At 38.7% G+C, this 20,335-nt stretch overlaps 1 protein-coding gene across 1 annotated transcript in view; it reads left to right on the top strand.

The window, feature by feature from the left end:
* Positions 1-20,335, top strand: part of GRID1 (glutamate ionotropic receptor delta type subunit 1) — a 1,225,827-nt gene that overhangs the window by 798,508 nt on the left and 406,984 nt on the right. The window contains exon 6 of the mRNA XM_044299563.1: positions 12,990-13,151. Within this exon, the coding sequence (XP_044155498.1) occupies positions 12,990-13,151 (162 nt within the window). The remainder of the gene's footprint in view (positions 1-12,989; positions 13,152-20,335) is intronic.

The raw sequence follows: 20,335 nt of genomic DNA, 5'->3' as shown, positions 1-20,335 counted from the left end.
AAATAGAAAATTTCACCAATGAAAGGATAATGTAAATTGGTTCATACACAAGAAAGTCTACAATCACTCATCAATTTTTCCAAAAAAGCCTGTTTCACATAAAAAATTTCACCACTACGTAATTCGGTTCATACCACGAAAAGTGCTTTACCATATATAACTGCACCACTGAACAGCAAATAGGCCCTTATTTTTTCCACTTTTATACTACACAAGGCTTTTTAACATATAAGTGGAACGCTGAACGGCGAATATATTTTTATTTTGCCACTAATACACGCTGAATGGCAATTAGGCACTAATTTGTTTCCACTTTTACAATACACAAAAGGCTTTTCAACATATATTTTTATTTTCCCACTAATACACGGCAGATAGGGCTTTATAATATTTACCAGCACCGCTGAACGGAAATTAGGCCCTACTTTTCTCCACTACACAAGGCATTTCAACATATCAGTGCAATGCTGAATGGCGAATATATTTTTATTTTGCCACTAACACAGGGCAAAAAAGGCTTTAGACTATATAACTGCACCACTGAACGGCATTTAGGCTCAACCTTTTTTCCACTTTTATACTACACAAGGCGTTTCAACATACCAGTGCAACTCTGAACGGCGAATATATTTTTCTTTTGCCACTAATACAGGGCAAAAAGGGCTTTGGAATATATAACTATACCGCTGAACGGCAATTAGGCCCTATTTTTTTCCACTTTTACAATACACAAGGCATTTCAACATAAAAGTGCAACGTTGAATGGCAAATATATTTTTATTTTGCCACTAATACATGGTAAACAGGGCTTTAGAATATATAAATGCACCGCTGAACGGCAATTATGCCCTAATTTTTTTCCACTTTTACACTACACAAGGCTTTCCAACATATAAGTGCAACGCTGAACGGCGAATATATATTTTTTTTGCCACTAATATACAGCAAACAGGGCTTTAGAGTATATAACTGCCCTGCTGACCGGCAAATATATATTTTTCTTTTTCCACTAATACACGCCACAAAAGGCTTTAGAACACATAACTGCACCGCTCATCGGCAAATATGTTTTTTCTTATGCACTAATACACAGCTTTAGAACAGATAACTGCACCGCTGTCCTGCAAATATATTTTTCTTTTTCCACTAATACACGCCACAAAAGGCTTTAGAACACATAACTGCACCCCACTAGGGCAAATAAGACGTAGAAATATTTCCTTGTAATAAACCCTGCCTGTTTCAAACAGCACTTGCACCCTAATAAGAACGGTTTGCTTGAATTACAGAGCTGTATATTGGCAATTTGGATCCCCAGTCCAGCAAGATGTAATAATATTGTTCCTATTACCCAGGCTTTAACCTCCCCTACTGAACCCTGTTCAACATAAATGCTATGGAATGATGCCTCCCTATCCTTTCCCTACACCTTGAATAATCTTGCCATGCACTTGTAAATCGTTTGAATGAAGTCTTTCCTATCACTGTTCCTAGCGCATGTTCATGTCTCTTCCTGCACTAAGTACACTGGTAAATGGCAGAATCTAAGATGGCTGCCACCATTTATAGGGCTGTGACATCACAGGGCTGGCTGGCTGCCGATTGGCTGCATGCATGGCATTATGGGCGATCCCGCCTTCGTACAGTTCCTTTCTTCATGTCCTCACATATGCACTAGCCATTTTAGGAAAGAATTTGATTTGGTACTACGAAGTGTGAGGAAATTCGGCTTCGGTGCAAATCATTTTTTTTTCCTGAAATTCGGATCAAATTCCACTTTGTCAGCTTTAATTCTCTCATCTCTAACGCTAATTGAGCTGAGCTGCAATATCAGATAAAACCCGCATGCAATCCCCAACATGTGTAGATAGACTAAATGACTAAATGAAAAGAACCTATAGAAAATGTGCCAGACCGTAGTAGAATTAATCAATTACTTTATTAAATCACATTTAAAAGGAGTTAAAACATTGCAGGAAGGAAATGGTTGGCATCACTGGATGAGATCAGGATTGCTCCATTTTTGATAGTGACTAGTGTTGATCGCGAATATTCTAATTGCAAATTTTTATTGCGAATATTATCACTTCGAGAATTAGCAAATATCTAGAATATAGTGCTATATCCCCATAATCGTGAATATTCTACATTTTTTTATCAGTACCCATGATCCCCCACTGCTTCTTGCTTGTGGGCCAATGAGAAGGCTGCAAAATCTTTGACTTTAGGAGTAGTGTTGATTGCAAATTTTCATACCACAAATTTTTATAGTGGATTTTCCGATTGCCGATTTTCGTAATCAATAAATATAATGACTGGAAATCACAAATTCTCAAATTTGTGAATATATGATAAATATTCGCAAAATATCGCAAATTTGAATATTTCCCTTGCCGCTCATCACTGATAGTGACACATTATGGGTAATTGATCACTCTCTTATTTGCTATCATTGTTGCTGCACTACGCGCTTTGGATTATCAATATTATTTGTTATATGTTTATTGTGTCTGTGTCCATTTCCTTACTGCACTGTTTTAACTCCTCTTTAATGTGATTAAAGTACTTGAGGGGCCTGGATGTATTTATATATTTCTGGAGTGTAATAATATTACAGGCTATAGCTACTAGAGAGGGGTCGTTGATCCAGGGAGTTATTCTGATTGTCTGATTGGAGTCGGGAAGGAATTTTTTATTCCCCTAAAGTGAGGAAAATTGGCTTCTACCTCAGAGGTTTTTTGTTAGTTTTTTTCTTCCTCTGGATCACCTTGCAGGATGACAGACCAAACTGGATGGACAAATGTCTTTTTTCCGGCCTTATGTATTATGTTACTATGTTACTATGATTAATTTTAGTGTGTTCTGGCATATTTTTGATAGGTTCTCTTAAAGAAGACCTTTCATGGGTCCAAACATTATAAACTAAGTATCAGGATAACTGCACTTACAATTTTTTCTGGGTGCCACTCCATTCGCTCGCTGTGGCCCCTGTTGTATTCTCATAAGTTCTGCAAGATGTGCAGGTGGCTTAAAGGCTAACATCAATTAAGCATATTATTTTAATTTATTCTATACCCCATCTGTTCAGTTTCACCAATCTTCAACTGGATATGTGAGCTCTTTAAAGGCAAATGTTTTCCAGGATCTGCCAGCTTTACTGTAGACATCTGAGGTGTTGGATGTCATCGTGCAGGAAATGTTACCAGACAGTAGTGATGAGTGGCAGGGGCTATATTCGTATTCGCGATATTTCACAAATATTTTGTTATATATTTTTCATATACTCATATACTACTATTTTGCGAATTTGAGATTATTTTATTGAAAGTGAAAAATTGGCAATGTAAAAATCGTGTAATGCAAATTCGTAACGCAAAATACAGGCGTGGGTCACTTTGACAAAAAATTTTAAGCTGGTATACAGTAAGTTTTCTGAGACTGAAGAAAATGGGGCACGGCAGAACATTAGAGTAGCTTTATATGCAGATAGAGTCAAGTGCTCCAATATATTTGCAATTGTGCTAATCGGCAGTGATTAGAATATTTTTATGCACTACATGCAAGTTCAAATTTTAGCAGGTCTAACTACAGATTACTGATTGGTGCACTAAGTATTGTTGTGAACTTGACATTGCTTCCTTCTCATTGGCCCACAAGCAAGAAGCAGAGAGGTATTGTGTGTTCAGATGGAAAAAAAAATGCTGAATATTCGATATAACAAATATATAGCACCAAAGATTAGCAAATTCTCGAAGTAGCAATATTCGCGAAAAAAAATCACTATTCGAATATTCATGCTCAACATTACCAGACAGGATTGCTCTGTAGTAAAATATAGTAGCAGAAGCAATGCATTTGAAATACTAATAAACCTGACATCTATGTTTTCTGCCATAATTGCACAGTAGCAGTTATTTATGCACCTCGTCAGTTGTGGAACATACATTACTGCACCCACAATTCTAGATTAAAATGCTAGGGAACATACTAGAAGCCAATGTGCTCTGCAGATCCATTAGGTTCCAGTGTGGTATCCATCCTTTTGTGGGAAAAATAACAGAATCTGTCGAACACCCTATGAAGCCTCTGATAAATTTGTGAAAAGAGCCTATCAATAATTAATAATAAATCTGACATTTCTGTGGGATTCCATTTAAGCCTCACTCACACATCAGTGTTTTGGTCTGTAAGATCTGATCCAGCTCCTGTGTTTAGAGCAGCACCTGGTTTCGGCTCACAATTACTGATGGAAATCACTAACCAAAACACTGATGTGTTCATTTCAATTGGTCCGCAAAAAAAAAGGAAGGTACTCCATATCCATTCCATTTCCGTATGTCCGTATTTCCGTTCCGCAAACTTTTAGAATAGAGCATTTTACTAGTACTGCTATATTAGAGGCCAGCTGTTCCGTTCCGCAAAATACAGAATGCACACAGACGTCATCCATATTTTCTGTGGATCAGTTTTTTGCACACAGTAAAATACATACGGTCATGTGCATGAGGCCTTATGGTGAGCATTAATACCCGAGGCTTGGCGACAAGCCATCACGGAGGAAGTGCAGCTAATGCTACAGGATTCAAAAAGTGAATAGGTCAGTCTTAATACCTAAGCCAGATTTTTTTTTTTTTTTTTTTCAAAACCACATCAGGTAAGTTTTTAAGCACACACAATACATCTTCTTGGTATCTTAATGACAACACCAAATCATCATTGGTTGCTTTAACTTCATCATCATGGTTATCTTTATTTTATTTAACAAGAAATCTCCATTTTTTGTATTTCCAGTACCCTTCGCTATCTAAACCACCACCATACTGTCTATCCCACCTATATATAAAGTATAGTCTTGATAACACAAGTTTCACACTTTCCTTTACCGACCACTATTCTCTCTTAAAAACCCATAAATTCCTTGTATCCCACAGACTTTCCATCACACAAATCATAATAAACCATAATAACCTAGCATTCTGCTTGCCATTTGCTCCAATACCAAACAAAGCTACTTTCCCACTCATATATGTAACCTGTCAGTTCCTTTACCAAGCCTCCCACACCCTTCCATACTTCTTGTGCATACTTGCATTCCCAGAACAAATGTCTCACAGTTTCACAATCCCCACAACCATCCCTTGGGCACAATTCAGACCTTATTAAACCTCTTCTTCTCTGTACTTCTCTTACAGGCAACACATTTTGCAAACCCATCCATACGATATCTCTTTGTCTATTCGTAGCTCCTTTAATCGCCAATTTACCCCATACTTTCTCCGCCTCACACAACTTCAACCCCTGGATATCACATGCAATCTCTTTTACGCAGTAAATTCATTACATACTTCTTATTTTTAAATTCCTCCATTTTAACACTCAACAAATCATGTTTCCTTATAAAAATCTCTATCAACCCATACCATTTTGAACACACAAAAGCAACCGGCACTCTTACATCTCTTTTCCTCCATCTCAAGCCATACAACATCCATCCTGCCATGTATTTCATCATATAAGCACATTTGTTTTCCTTCCCAATCATAACCACAAAAGTTTTAATATAACACAAACCAAAAAAAATCTCAAAATTCGGAAACTCCAGTCCTCCATTCTCTCTTAACTTATACACATACTCTCTTTTCGCCTTTTCCATTCTGCTTCCCCACAAAAAGGTAAACACCAATTTCTCAATTTTTTTAAATTTTAACACATTCCCCGGATACACTCCATACACAAACCATACAATCGGCAAAATAATAGCTTTTACTATCAGAATCTTCCCAGTCAAACTTAATTCTCTCAGTCTCCAGAAATTCAACTTTCTATCTATTCTTTTCCCACATTCGTCCCAGCTTTCATTTCCTTTTATATCATCATTGAATAAAATCCCCATCACTTTGATAGGTCCTCTTTCCTAATTCACACCTTCCATCCTAACCTCACTGTCTCCAAAACATTTAAACGAACATTTATCCCAATTAATTTTAAATCCCGATCCACCACAAAACAAATCTAAAGTCAATCTTCCTCTCCTCATTGCAGCCATATTATCATTCACAATTACAATATCATCCATATAACCTAAAACATTCACATATTTCCCTTTGCTTCCTGGTATTAACACACCTCTCATTACTTTATCCTTTCTCATCATACACATCAAAACTTCAATTACGCTAATAAACAACACTGGTGACATTGGGCACCCTTGTCTCACCCCAGACTGCACACTTATCTTCTGACTTAAATTACCATTCACCAGAATCTTACTTCCCACTCCCTTATACAAACTCCTCACACACCTCAAAAATTTTCCCGGATATCCAATTCTCCTTAACACTTCAAACATAAACTCATGCGCTACCCGATCAAACGCTTTCTCGAAGTCTACTGATAAAAGCATACATTTCTGCTTTCTATTTTCACAATCCCCAATCATGTCCCTCAACAAAAACAGATTCTCAGTCATACTTCTCCCTGGCATAGCACACACCTGATCTTCTTGTACCACTTTCCCAACCACTTCACGCATACGATTTGCCAACACCTTACTAAAAATTTTATAATCAGCATTCAATAAAGTGATTAGTCTCCAATTACTCAACTGCATTTTCTCACCTTTCTTGTAAATCAATACAACCACCCCTTCTTTCATTGAATCACCCAGAATTCCATTCTCCCACATAAATTTGCATACTTCAGTGAAATCCTCTCCCATCCATTCCCATGCTTTAACATACATCTCTACTGGTATCCCATCATTCCCTGGTGTTTTATTCCTTTTGGCTCCAAACACAACTTTTTTAATCTCACCCACGGAAATGTCCTCACACAACAACTCCCCATCTTCCTTGCATAATTTTCCTTCTATACTCTTCAAAGCTTCACTCATCAAACTTTTATCTACTCCTTTTTTTGCATACAAATTTGCATAAAATTTCTCCACCTCACCCATCATTTCTTCTCCACTCACACACTCTCCCAAATTATTTAGAACCTCACACATATCATCCTTCTTTCCGCACACTTTTTTAAAGAAAAATCTCGTACATTTCTCATTCTCTTCCAAACATTCCACTTTTGACCGAAAAATTATTTCTTTCCCTTTCTTCTCAATAAACTGTTTTAGCTCTTTCCTAGTCTGTTCAACTAAGTCATCAACAACCACTCCTAATCTACTCAATTTTCTCAACCACTCTAATCTCATATTCAATTCATTATATATAATCCTCCTTCTTCTTGCTATTTTACATCCCCATCTTCTGAAAAAAAATGTAATTCTACCCTTCACCCACTCCCACCATTTTAAAATATTTTCAAACCCATCCATCCTACTTCTCCATTTCATATATTCAATTTTAAATGCATTCATTACCCTTTCATCATCTAATAAGCTTATATTCAGTTTCCAACAACCTTTCCCATATATATTTTTAATATTACCTTCCACACAAACCTTTAAGCATTCATGATCTGAAAAAAAGACATCATCCTGTACATAACTTACACACTCCAAATTTTTTGAAATAAAGATAAAATCGATCCTTGATTCTACTCCCCCTCTATCAGCCTTGTATGTGCTTGGTGGTGGTTTCCCCAAAAAAGCTGCTGCTGCATCTAAAAAAGATCAATTAGTTGTTTCAATTTTTTTCCCGACACATCACGCTTTTCGCCTACAATCACACTATTGAAATCGCCTACCAGAATAGTCGGGATTCTCCCTAATAAAAACACACTCAATTTTTCCAGCAGCTCCACTCTATCTTCTTTTTTTGTTGAACCACACACATTGATTACTTTGAATCTCCATTTTTTATACTTAATCACTACTACCAGACATCTTCCTGGCTCAACCACCGTATAGGATTCCACATGCATACTTTTATTCTTCAGCAAAATACCCACACCATCATTTCTATTTTCACTTGACCCTGACCACACAGATTCTCCATAAGGCCATTCATCCTCACTTAAAGACACAGATATTCCACACTCCTGTAGACAAATAATATCTGCTCCTTGATTTTTCAGATAGTCCAAAACTACTGCTCTCCTTGGTTTGGACTTCAAAAGCCTAACATTTAAGGATAGGAGATGTAAGGCAACTCTGCCTTTAACCATCTAATGATGTATTTTCCACATCTCCACCTTGCGATCATTCGAACCCTTCTTGAAGCTGGTAGCCTGGCGTACAGCCCCCAGTCCCTACTCCTTCTAAAAAAAGGACCTGATTAGGAGAATCAGAAGGGAAAGTTCTGACTTCAGTATGACTGCCATCATCACTGAGGGGTGACAAAGCCACCCTGAGCTTTTTTGGAAAGTTCTCCTCTCTTTCCTCATCTGACCCCGATGGTCTTTTAGTGAGGTCATCTTGCTCGCAAACTTGTCCACAGGGAATTCCGCTATCTTCACTGTGGAACACATCTGGGGTTGCGGACATAGGGATCTCCGTTTCCCCTTCTCCCTGAAGTCCTGTTACTTCATCGAACGGCCCATCCAGAAACATGTCCAGGGGATAATCACTTCCTTCTTCCCCATCACATGTCTCCTCACTCTGGACTTGGTGAGGGACCTGCACCTTAGGATCCCCTAAAGAGTCTGGAGGCCTCCCTGAGGAGGGACCCTGGGAAGTGCTCCCTGGGGCTCCTCTCGCAGCATCTGAATAAGTCTTCTTACTCCTAGGGTTCAGAGGGCAGACCCTAAAAGTATGCCCAGACCTTCCACATACATTACATACAATTGGGTTGGGACAGGATTTTGTCAAGTGCCCCTCTTGGTTGCACTTTGAGCAAATCAAATTTGTCTCTCGACATTCCTCCACAGTGTGCCCATAAATCTTACACCTTCTGCAGAAGGTTGGCGCCCCTTCAAAAAACAAAAGTCCTCTATCCTTCCCGATAGAGAATGACTCCGGGGGGTATGTCATACCTCCCGCACAAGTTGGGTCTGCCTTGAATTTGACGAGGAATTTATGCTTCCCCGTCCACAAAAGAACCCGATTCATTACCTTATGTGAGTATTTGATCTCTTCACAGAACCTTTGCAAGAAGATTGAAATGGTTTCAACCGACACATAGGGATTATGCATATAGACAACTAAGGGAGTTGAGTCATTATATAGTAACGTGAAGGTTAGACCTTCCAAATCTGTTTTTTTTTCATTTGTCCTTAGAAACAAGACCAAATTATGGCATGCCTGTGCAGTATTCAAAACCAGAGTATACCTCCCCTTCCTAGGATCCTGTAGGCATAGGACATCTTCACGACATAAGTGCAGTGTTCTAAAAAGTACCTCATTAACCAGATAATCCATCGTAAACTTCTGCTTCTTACCCTCCGCCACATCAATTCCAAAGCCGTTTCGGACCCGGAAATCTCCGGTCCCCGCTGTGCGTATAACAACTGCCCATCTTGACTGGATGCCGTCCGTCCGCCGTCCGCCGTCCACCGTCCACCGATCGCCTTCTCAGACCTCAGCCTTGGCCCAAAAAGTGAATAGGTCAGTCTTAATACCTAAGCCAGATGGGACATTGCACTTCAGTAATGACTTCCGCAAACTGAAAGAGGTGTCCAAGTTTGACGCATATCCCATGCCCCGAGTAGATGATTAAAGCTAGTGTTAAGCGCGAATATTCAAATAACAAATATTTATCTCGAATATCGCAACTTCGAAAATTTGCGAATATATCGAATATAGTGCTATATATTCGCTATAGCGAATATTCTTTCATTTTTAACATCTGAAAACATGATTCCTCCCTGCTTCTTGCTTGTGGGCCAATGAGTCATTGGCCCACAAGCAACTTAAGTAGGGAGGAATCATGACTTTAGATGGGAAAAATGACAAATATTCTAAAAAACTAATATATAGCACTATATTGAATATATTCATTTTTTTCGAATATTCGTAATATTCTAAAACAAGAATATATAGCAATATAGCGAATATTCAAAAAAAACTAATGTAGAGCAATTTAGCTAAAATAGTGCTATAATCTTCTTTGTCTAATAGTTTACATTTTTTTCTCATCTGAAGTTCAGATTGGAAAAAAATTATAACTATTAGACAAAGAAGATTATAGCACTATATTAGTTAAATTGCTCTACATTAGTTTTTTTTCTGAATAATTGCTATATTGATATATATTCCTGCTTTAGAATATTACGAATATTCTAAAAAACAAATATATATCACTATATCGAATATATTTGTTTTTTTAGAATATTCTTTTTTTTTTTTTTTCTATCTGAAGTCAGGGGAGGAATCATGACTTCAGATGGAAGAAAAAGATGAATATTCTAAAAAACAAATATATAGCACTAAATGCTACAGTTCTATATATTCTTTTTTGAACCCCGCCTGTATTGATCACGTAATATTTGCATATGACAAGATTATTACCTGTCATTGTAAAAACAATGGTAGAACATAACAAATATTCAAATTTGCGAATATTCGACAAGTATTTTACAAAATATTTGCGAAATATCACAAATTCGAATAAGACCCCTGCCGCTCATCATTATTGAAAACCGGCCCTAAATTTACAAGCAAGCAATAGGGGTTTAAACTTCCCTGCAATTTCCACATTTAATAACGCAAGTGCCAAATCCCTTCATCAAGCTAAAGATGCAGCTTTATTTGCAGTCACTTGATGCTAGATGTGAATAAGTCCTACGTAATTCCTTCTATACGGTTCTGGATACATATGAGATTACTCACTAAAATGCTGTACATTAAAATGTCAAATGGAAATAAATATCTGTAAACTATCCTAAAATTACTAGAATGAATGTCACATTACTTTAGAATTTTAGTGTATGGAATCACTGTCATTTCTGACTGATAACATCGTAATGCATGGGTTAGCCACTTATTTGGAAGATTAAGCAATTAAAGTCAATCTTGAATCTCAGATTCTGTGAAGCAGAGCCATAGAGCATTAGCTAAGAAACATGCTTATACAGGTCTGCAACAGCTAAAATTAACTGTAACTTCATTGCAAATTATGATATTTGGTACAGATGATATAGTAGTAATCTTAAAAATTATCTACATTCTTTACCTTTGCTATAGATTTTCAACCTTATGATATATATATATATATATATATATATATATATATATATATATGAGAGAGATGAGCAAAGTTTTTAAAAATTTGCTGAAGTTCGCCAAGAAATTTGATTCATTCCAAATTAATTTGTCACAAATCGCTATAAAACTACCAAACCACTCTGTCTAAAGCCTCATTCACACGTCAGTGTTTGGTCAGTGATTTCCATCAGTGATTGTGAGCCAAAACCAGGAGTAGAGCCTCCACAGACATAAGGTATAAGGGAAAGATCTGCACCTCTTCTGTGTTTAGAGTCACACCTGGTTTTGGCTCACAGTCACTGAAGGAAATCACTGACCAAACACTGACTGTGTGAATGAGGCATAAGGGGCCAGGGCTGCATGAAAAATGCAGAATATAGAACATGCTGCATTCTTCACGCAACACAGAACTCATGTACACAGACCCATTGAAATGAATGGGTCAGGATTCAGTGCGGGTGCTATGCATTCACGTCACAGTTTTACACCCACGCGGAAAACTCACTCGTGTAAAAGGGGCCTAATTTGTGACTGAGTGGCCAGAAAAGGGCCAGATCTTAGAATGAGCGGCAAGATCTTCTGCACACCAAATAAATGGAATCAACATCTTGATGACGGAGTGGGGGCATGTGACTGTGGCAGACAATCACTGGCCACATTGGTGACCTACTATTCTTGCATCACTGGCAGTGGTGTAATGGAGACCAGACTCATTACAGGGGATCGTAGGTATAATCATCACCATAGTTCGGCCTCTCTAGGAGGTCTGTTATAGTCTTAGATAACCCCTTTAAGCATTATTATATTATAAAACCATACAGGAAGCAGTGGGATTTGTTTAAGAAAAAGTGCTGATATGAACTCCACATGAACACTCCAATATATATGGACTTTTATTTCAGGGAGTACATGGAGTCTTGGTTTTAAGAGCAGCCTGAAATATAATGTTTGTATTATTGATTAGAGAGATGGTTCATCCTGCTACAGACCAAACTAGTTTGTTCAAAATATTATCTTTACTGTGGCCAAGAGACTGTCTTTAATGCGCTGGCAAAATATATTGTTTCTGATTAGTGTTGAGCGCAAATATTTAAATTGTGAATTTTAATCGGGAATATTGCCACGTCGAGAATTTGCAAAGATTTAGAATATAGTGCTATATATTCGTATTCGCAAATATTCTAGATCCTTGTTACATGCTACAGACATAGTACTGTGATGTCACAATTTAACAATACTTAGTACACCAATCAGTAATATGTAGTCAGACCTGCTAAAATGTGAAGTTGCACATATTGCGGAAAAATATGTGCATCATTAATTACCGATTTGCGCAATTGCAAATATATTGGAGCACTCTATCTGCATATAAAGCTATTGTAATGTTCTGCCGTGCCAACCATTTTCTCCAGTCTCAGGAAACTTCTAGCAGCTTGAAAAATGTAGCAAAAGTGACCCACACCTGTATTGCACATTACATTGCAGATTTTCGCAATCAAGAAAATAATGGCAAATTCTCGATTTGCTAAATTTATGATAAATATTCACCCAAATATTCACGAAATATCGCAAATTCAAATATTGCCCCTGCTGTTTATCACTATTTCTGATGAGGCTATATTAAGATGGAAGCTGGTCTCGCGTGAACATCTTAATCTTGTTCATGCATGGTAACTTCAAGACCTGAGACTCATGTGTGTATGTAAATACATTCTTAGTAAATCTTCTTCATGGTTTCTTTTATTTCTTGGATTGTACCTGGCTGAACTGAATCTATTATATGTTTTTATTGTTCAAAAACATCTGTCTCCAGTATTAAAACAATTGTTGACTTTGGTAGAAACATTCCATTGAAATATTTTTTTTTTTAATATTTCTGTTTTGTTTGCAGGTGTCCAACCTTTATCTATATGATAGTGTACTGATGCTGGCTAATGCCTTCCATAGAAAACTTGAAGACAGAAAGTGGCACAGTATGGCAAGCTTGAACTGCATGAGAAAGTCAACCAAACCTTGGAATGGTGGAAGGTCTATGTTAGACACCATAAAAAAGGTAAGAACTGGCCAATCTGTTAACAAGTAAGTGAAATAATAATAATAATAATAATAATAATAATAATAATACATATAATTTGTGCTAGTGTTGTAACTCTATCTTCTATCCATATCAAAATGTGAAAATATTGCAGTTTGTATGTGTGCTGATATCTATTGTCCTAACAGCTACACTAAAAAAATATAACAACATAAATAAAATAATATTAGCAATAGTGTTGAGCAAAATTAGCTTTGGATCCAGTGACATGCTGGTATTCTAGGGTGTTTGGCACTCTGAGCAGTTCCTTTCTCTGGCACCCCCCCAATACTTTAAATTTTTTTACCCCCTCACAGTAATAGTGCCCTCATTCTACAACCTTCAGAGTAGTTTTGTTCAGATATGTGCTCCCTCACGATAGTCATACCCATATTGTGCCTCCTCACGGTAGTTATGCCCACACTGTACAACTTTCACAGTAGTTATACCCACATTGTGCTTCCTTAAAGTACTTATCCCTTCATTGTGCCTGCTTCACAGTAGTTATGCCCTCATTGTTTCCCCCTCACAGTAGTTATGTTCTCTCTGTGTCCCTTTAACAGTAGTAATGCCCTATCTGTGCTCCTTCAGAGTAGTTATGTCCTCACTGTGCCCCTTGTCAGTAGAAATGCCCATTGTGCCCCCTTCACAGTAATAATGCCCACTCTGTGCCCCATGACAGTTATGCCCACCCCCTTCACAGTGGTAATGCCCTCTGTGCCCCCTTCATTGTAGCAATGCCAATTTAGCCCCCTTCATAGTAATAATTCCCATTATGTCCCCTCCACAACAGTAATGACCATTGTGTCCCTTAATAGTAGTAATGCCCTCTGTGCCTCTTTGTAGTAGAAATGCCCATTGTGCCCCCTCCACAGTAGTAAAGCCCATTATGCCCCTTAATAGTAGTAATGTCCTCATTGACTTTCAATGGAGTTAATGATGGATCCATCTTGGCAATGTTAAAGATAATATAATCGGATCCATTCATAGCGGATGAAAATGGTTGTATTATCAGTAACAGAAGCGTTTTTGATGAACCCTGCCGGATCCAGCAAAAAGGATTATCCTTTAAATATAACATGAAGTATTTTATAGGGGCATCATTTACTTTGCAAACTGTGATCATATCATCTTTGGCCATAAGTTAATCTTCTGAAAAATTTAAATGCTTTATGCATATACTAGCCATTATTTTTCATAAGCATATATTTTTTGGAGTTAGTAATTTTATAGTTTCAGGCTATAGATGCTTTCAGTACCTTATTATTTTTCTATATTTATATAAAATAGTTGAATGGGCAATATAAAATTTATGGTAAGATGTTGCTCCATGCAAAACACACTTAAAAGACAAGGGGTGCTGCAGTTATCTAGGGGAAAAAAGTTTCAGTCTCCAGAGGTGTCCAGGCTTTTTTACCTTAAGAGTTAACAATTTATGAAGCAATCTCTTCAGGACATTATCACAGCAGGAAGACTTGATTGATATAATAAGGCTTAGATGTTATTTTACAACATAATAACAGTAATTCTTATGTAAATATATATTTATACATGAATTCTGGTTGTCACTCTCCTTCGCTTCATTCACATCTCCTTCCATCCTTTAGTTGAACTTGATGGAAACATGTATTATTTCAGCCATGCCAACTATGTGACTGTACAAACTGAATGTGACTTGCTTATGTGTACTTTTTTGTTTGCCATATAATCACTTTTATTCAAATTCCTGAAGTTTGAATATAATTAGTAGTCCTGAGTGAAGTTAAGCATTCAAAGTGGATTTCAGGCTGAAGTTTAGAAAAACTTTGATTCGCAACAAATCCGAATTTCCTCATGCTTTGTGTTGACGAATCAGTTTTTCCAAAAATGGCTGTTGCATGTGTTACAAAGTGAAAGTAAGAAGCTTGGAAATGCGAGACCAGCCATGATGAAGAAAATTGGAGAGGGAGAGTGCAGGGAGACTTATTCTGCTTCATCTTTGTTTATTTATTCCCACATTTACATATTCCTACATCAGCCATAAATGTAATTTAATACCAAGATGGAAGCCTTTAGTATTCCAGTGCCAATGTGCCAACCAATACCATCCAGTCCGCACCCCTTGGGTGGGGGAGCAGGTCTTAATGATGACCATACTCATGTTTTGCTGGCTTTGCTTCTTCCAAATCTACCTTCTAAGTCTTCACTTCCTAGAAAAGTCTACAAAATACAGACAGAGGAGGAGCTGGATGTTCCTGATGACAAATTGTAATCAATATTAGATGATGTGGAAAAGGAGGAAAAGCCCCAATCTGTAGGGCAGGAGAGCGCTGGGGTTGGTGAAGTGGGTATGCCAGAGCTGATTAATATTCCGTGTTTACTGTTGAAAAACCTGCAGGAGATTGGAAGGCCAGAACAGAAATAATATGCATAGTATTCCCCCACCTAACCAGCCAAACCTCCCACCTGCAACAGCTCTTATTTAAAGGTGCCATGCAGCCATTAACAATAACGAAGGACTCTACAGTGTGGTCTTCACTATTAAATGAAAGGCAGATGCGGGTCAATTAGCAGTGCAGTTCCTCACCGCATTGCCACTCTGTGTGGCCATACCATAAGGCAGAGTGGCCTGGGTATACCTGATTTATAGCAATTTGTAACAAAACAAATTTATTGACCAACGTTGGCAAAGTTGCCGAATCAAATTTTTCTAAACTTCGATCATCACTAATAAATAGTTGTGTTTATCATGTAAAATTATATTTTCTAGTATTGTCACTAGTTATAAGTGAAGTTGCCAAACTTCGACAAGAAATTTGATTCGCTTTGAACTAATTTGACATGAAACGCTATAAATCAGGTATACCCATACATCGCGGTGACTGAGGGAACGTATGACGTGGGATGCTGCATTGAGCCTGCTCTATACGAGGTGGGTGCCGGCTGTATCATACAGCAGATATCCATGATGGAGAATGGTGATTAGAGAGAAAAGGACAAGGGATCAAAAGATCCCAGGATCTTGCTCCCTATAAAGGTAAAAAAAAAAAAAAAAAAAAAGTTTAGATTACTTCCCATATAAAAATCACATATTAAGTATTGCCTCTTTCAAAAATTTCTGAACTATTAAACTATTAATACAAATTTCATGTCAATTTCCCCCCCCCCCCCCCAATTTTTTTTTTTATAAATATCACCATTTAGCTTTCCATATTTCTGAATGCTACTTTCCCTTTCATTGTCAATGGGGAAAAAACTGAACAGAAGTGAATAGAGTGCAAACATGCCGAGAGGTGGCTGGAATAAAACTACAACATGCCGGAGAAGACTGCCGCTAGTGTGAAAGTAGCCTAAGTTTTTCCCATTGTCAAATAACAGACATGGTAATTTGAATGGTGTTCTTAACCTCCTCAGGACCGCCGTACGCAGGATTGCGTCCTGGCGGCGGCTCTGCTCTTCTGGGTGAACGCATATACGCGTTCTCCCGCGAGAGCCGAGATTTCCTGTGAACGCGCGCACACAGGCGCGCGCGCTCACAGGAACGGAAGGTAAGCGAGTGGATCTCCAGCCTGCCAGCGGCGATCGCTCGCTGGCAGGCTGGAGATGTGATTTTTTTAACCCCTAACAGGTATATTAGACGCTGTTTTGATAACAGCGTCTAATATACCTGCTACCTGGTCCTCTGGTGGTCCCTTTTGTTTGGATCGACCACCAGAGGACTCAGGCAGCTCACTAAAGTAGCACCAAACACCACTACACTACACTACACCCCCCTGTCACTTACTAATCCTTTATGAACCACTGATCACCCCTGATCACCCCATACAGACTCCCTGATCACCCCCCTGTCATTGATCACCCCCCTGTAAGGCTCCATTCAGACGTCCGTATGATTTTTACGGATCCACGGATACATGGATCGGATCCGCAACACGTATACGGACGTCTGAATGGAGCCTTACAGGGGGGTGATCAATGACAAGGGGGTGATCAGGGAGTCTATATGGGTGATCACCCCCCTGTAAGGCTCCATTCAGACGTCCGTATGATTTTTACGGATCCATGGATACATGGATCGGATCCGCAAAACACATGCGGACGTCTGAATGGAGCCTTACAGGGGGGTGATCAATGACAAGGGGGTGATCACGCATATAGACTTCCTGATCACTTCCCTGTCATTGATCACCCCCCTGTCATTGATCACCCCCCTGTTAGGCTCCATTCAGACGTCCGTATGATTTTTACGGATCCATGGATACATGGATCGGATCCGCAAAACACATGCGGACGTCTGAATGGAGCCTTACAGGGGGGTGATCAATGACAGAGGGGTGATCACCCATATACACTCCCTGATCACCCCCTGTCATTGATCACCCCCCTGTCATTGATCACCCCCCTGTAAGGCTCCATTCAGATGTCCGTATGATTTTTACGGATCCACGGATACATGGATCGGATCCGCAAAACGCATACGGACGTCTGAATGGAGCCTTACAGGGGGGTGATCAATGACAAGGGGGTGATCACGCATATAGACTTCCTGATCACTTCCCTGTCATTGATCACCCCCCTGTCATTGATCACCCCCCTGTAAGGCTCCATTCAGACATCCGTATGATTTTTACGGATCCATGGATACATGGATCGGATCCGCAAAACACATGCGGACGTCTGAATGGAGCCTTACAGGGGGGTGATCAATGACAGAGGGGTGATCACCCATATACGCTCCCTGATCACCCCCTGTCATTTATCACCCCCCTGTCATTGATCACCCCCTGTAAGGCTCCATTCAGACGTCCGCATGTGTTTTGCGGATCCGATCCATGTATTCATGGATCCGTAAAAATCATACGGACGTCTGAATGGGGCCTTACAGGGGGGTGATCAATGACAGGGGGGTGATCAGGGTGTCTATATGGGTGATCACCCCCCTGTCATTGATCACCCCCCTGTAAGGCTCCATTCAGACGTCCGTATGATTTTTACGGATCCATGGATACATGGATCAGATCCGCAAAACACATACGGACATCTGAATGGAGCCTTACAGGGGGGTGATCAATGACAGGGGGGGATCAGGGAGTGTATATGGGTGATCACCCCTCTGTCATTGATCACCCCCCTGTAAGGCTCCATTCAGACGTCCGCATGTGTTTTGCGGATCCGATCCATGTATCCGTCTCTAACAGACTCGTGAAGCGAGGTCAGTTTATTCACTGATTTTTTTGATGCCGAAGATATATGATAGAGCATGGCTGACTCTGTACTGAGGGCTACCAATTATGAATTCATGACTCACTAATATACATGTTTTACAGCAGTGCAGACTTGTCTGACACTATTAATAGCTGTCAGACCTACAATCACTCAAATTCAATCACACTGCACACACTCCTATGTGTAACTGCTGAATAGACTAACTAGCTGATTCTAACTTGAATTGGTGCCCTGCATAATACTGTATTCCTATTGCAGATTCGCTGTCCCTGAATATTGAATTCTACCTACCTGACAGCCTGCATCAGAATGGACAAACAAACACTTAAAAACTGAAACTGCCCCGACATGTTTCACCAGTGACCTGGCTTCTTCAGGGGTTAGTGAAGTGAGGTTATACTGTCCTCATACACGTTAGCACAGCGTGTAATCTGACATGTAGCTAAACCTTCTGTCTGAGGAAAAGAGACTGTTCAGCCCTATTTCACCTTAAGGACTTGCCCATTTTTGCAAATCTGACAAGTGTCACTTTAAGTGCTAATAACTCTAAAACGCTTTGACTTATCCAGGCCTTTCTGAGATTGTTTTTCCGTCACATATTGTACTTCATGACACTGGTAAAATGAAGTAAAAAGAAAAAAAAATTTTTGCATTAAAAAATACCTAATGTACCAATAATTTTGAAAAATTAGCAAATTTCAAAGTTTTAGTTTCTCTACTTCTGTAATACATAGTAATACCCCCCAAAATTGTGATTACTTTACATTCCCCATATGTTTACTTCTTGTTTGAATTATTTTGGGAATGATATTTTATTTTTTGGGGATGTTACAAGGCTTAGAAGTTTAGAAAAAAAATCTAAAATTTTTCAGAAATTTACAAAAACCCAATTTTTAGGGACCACTGCAGGTCTGAAGTCCCTTTTACATAATAGAAACCACCCAAAAAAGACCCCATTCTCTAAACTACACCCCTCAAGAAATTAAAAACTGATTTTACAAACTCAGTTAACCCTTTAGGTGTTGCACAAGAGTTATTGGCAAATGGGGATGAAATTTGAGAATTTCATTTTTTTGCCTAATTTTCCATTTTAACCCATTTTTTCCACTAACAAAGCAAGGGTTAACGACCAAACAAGACTGTATCTTTATTGCCCTGACTCTGTCGTTTACAGAAACACCCCATATGTGGCCGTAAACTACTGTACGGCCACACAGCGGGGCGTAGAGTGAAAGGTGCGCCGTTTGGTTTTTGGAAGGCAGATTTTCCTGGACTGGTTTGTTTACACCATGTCCCATTTGAAGCCCCCCTGATGCACCCCTAGAGTAGAAACTCCATAAAAGTGACCCCATCTAAGAAACTACACCCTCAATGTATTCAAAACAGATTTTACAAACTTTGTTAACCCTTTAGGTGTTGCACAAGTTTAAATGGAAAATAGAGATACAATTTAAAAAATTCACTTTTTTGGCAGATTTTCCATTAAATTTTTTTTTTTCCAGTTACAAAGCAAGGGTTAACAGCCAAACAAAACACCTTATTTATGGCCCTGATTCTGTAGTTTATAGAAACACCCCATATGTGGTCGTAAACTGCTGTACGGGCACACGGAATGGCTCAGAAGGAAAGGAATGCCATACGGTTTTTGGAAGGTAGATTTTGCTAGACTGTTTTCTTTTACACCATGTCCCATTTGAAGCCCCCCTGATGCACCCCTAGAGTAGAAACTCAAAAAAATTGACCCCATTTTAGAAACTACAGGATAGGGTGGAAGTTTTGTTGGTACTAGCTTAGGGTACATATGATTTTTGGTTGCTCTATATTACACTTTTTGTGAGGCAAGGTAACAAGAAATAGCTTTACACAAGGATTTCATTTTTGAAACAAAAAAATCATGTTTTAGTGTCTCCATATATATAGTGTCTCACATATTTTTTTCAGTTTTTGGGCGATTATCT

The sequence above is a fragment of the Bufo gargarizans genome, chromosome 6, assembly GCF_014858855.1.
Source record: "Bufo gargarizans isolate SCDJY-AF-19 chromosome 6, ASM1485885v1, whole genome shotgun sequence".
Taxonomy (NCBI): domain Eukaryota; kingdom Metazoa; phylum Chordata; class Amphibia; order Anura; family Bufonidae; genus Bufo; species Bufo gargarizans.
Note: the sequence above shows the minus strand (reverse complement) of the source record. Positions and strands in the feature narration are given on the sequence as shown.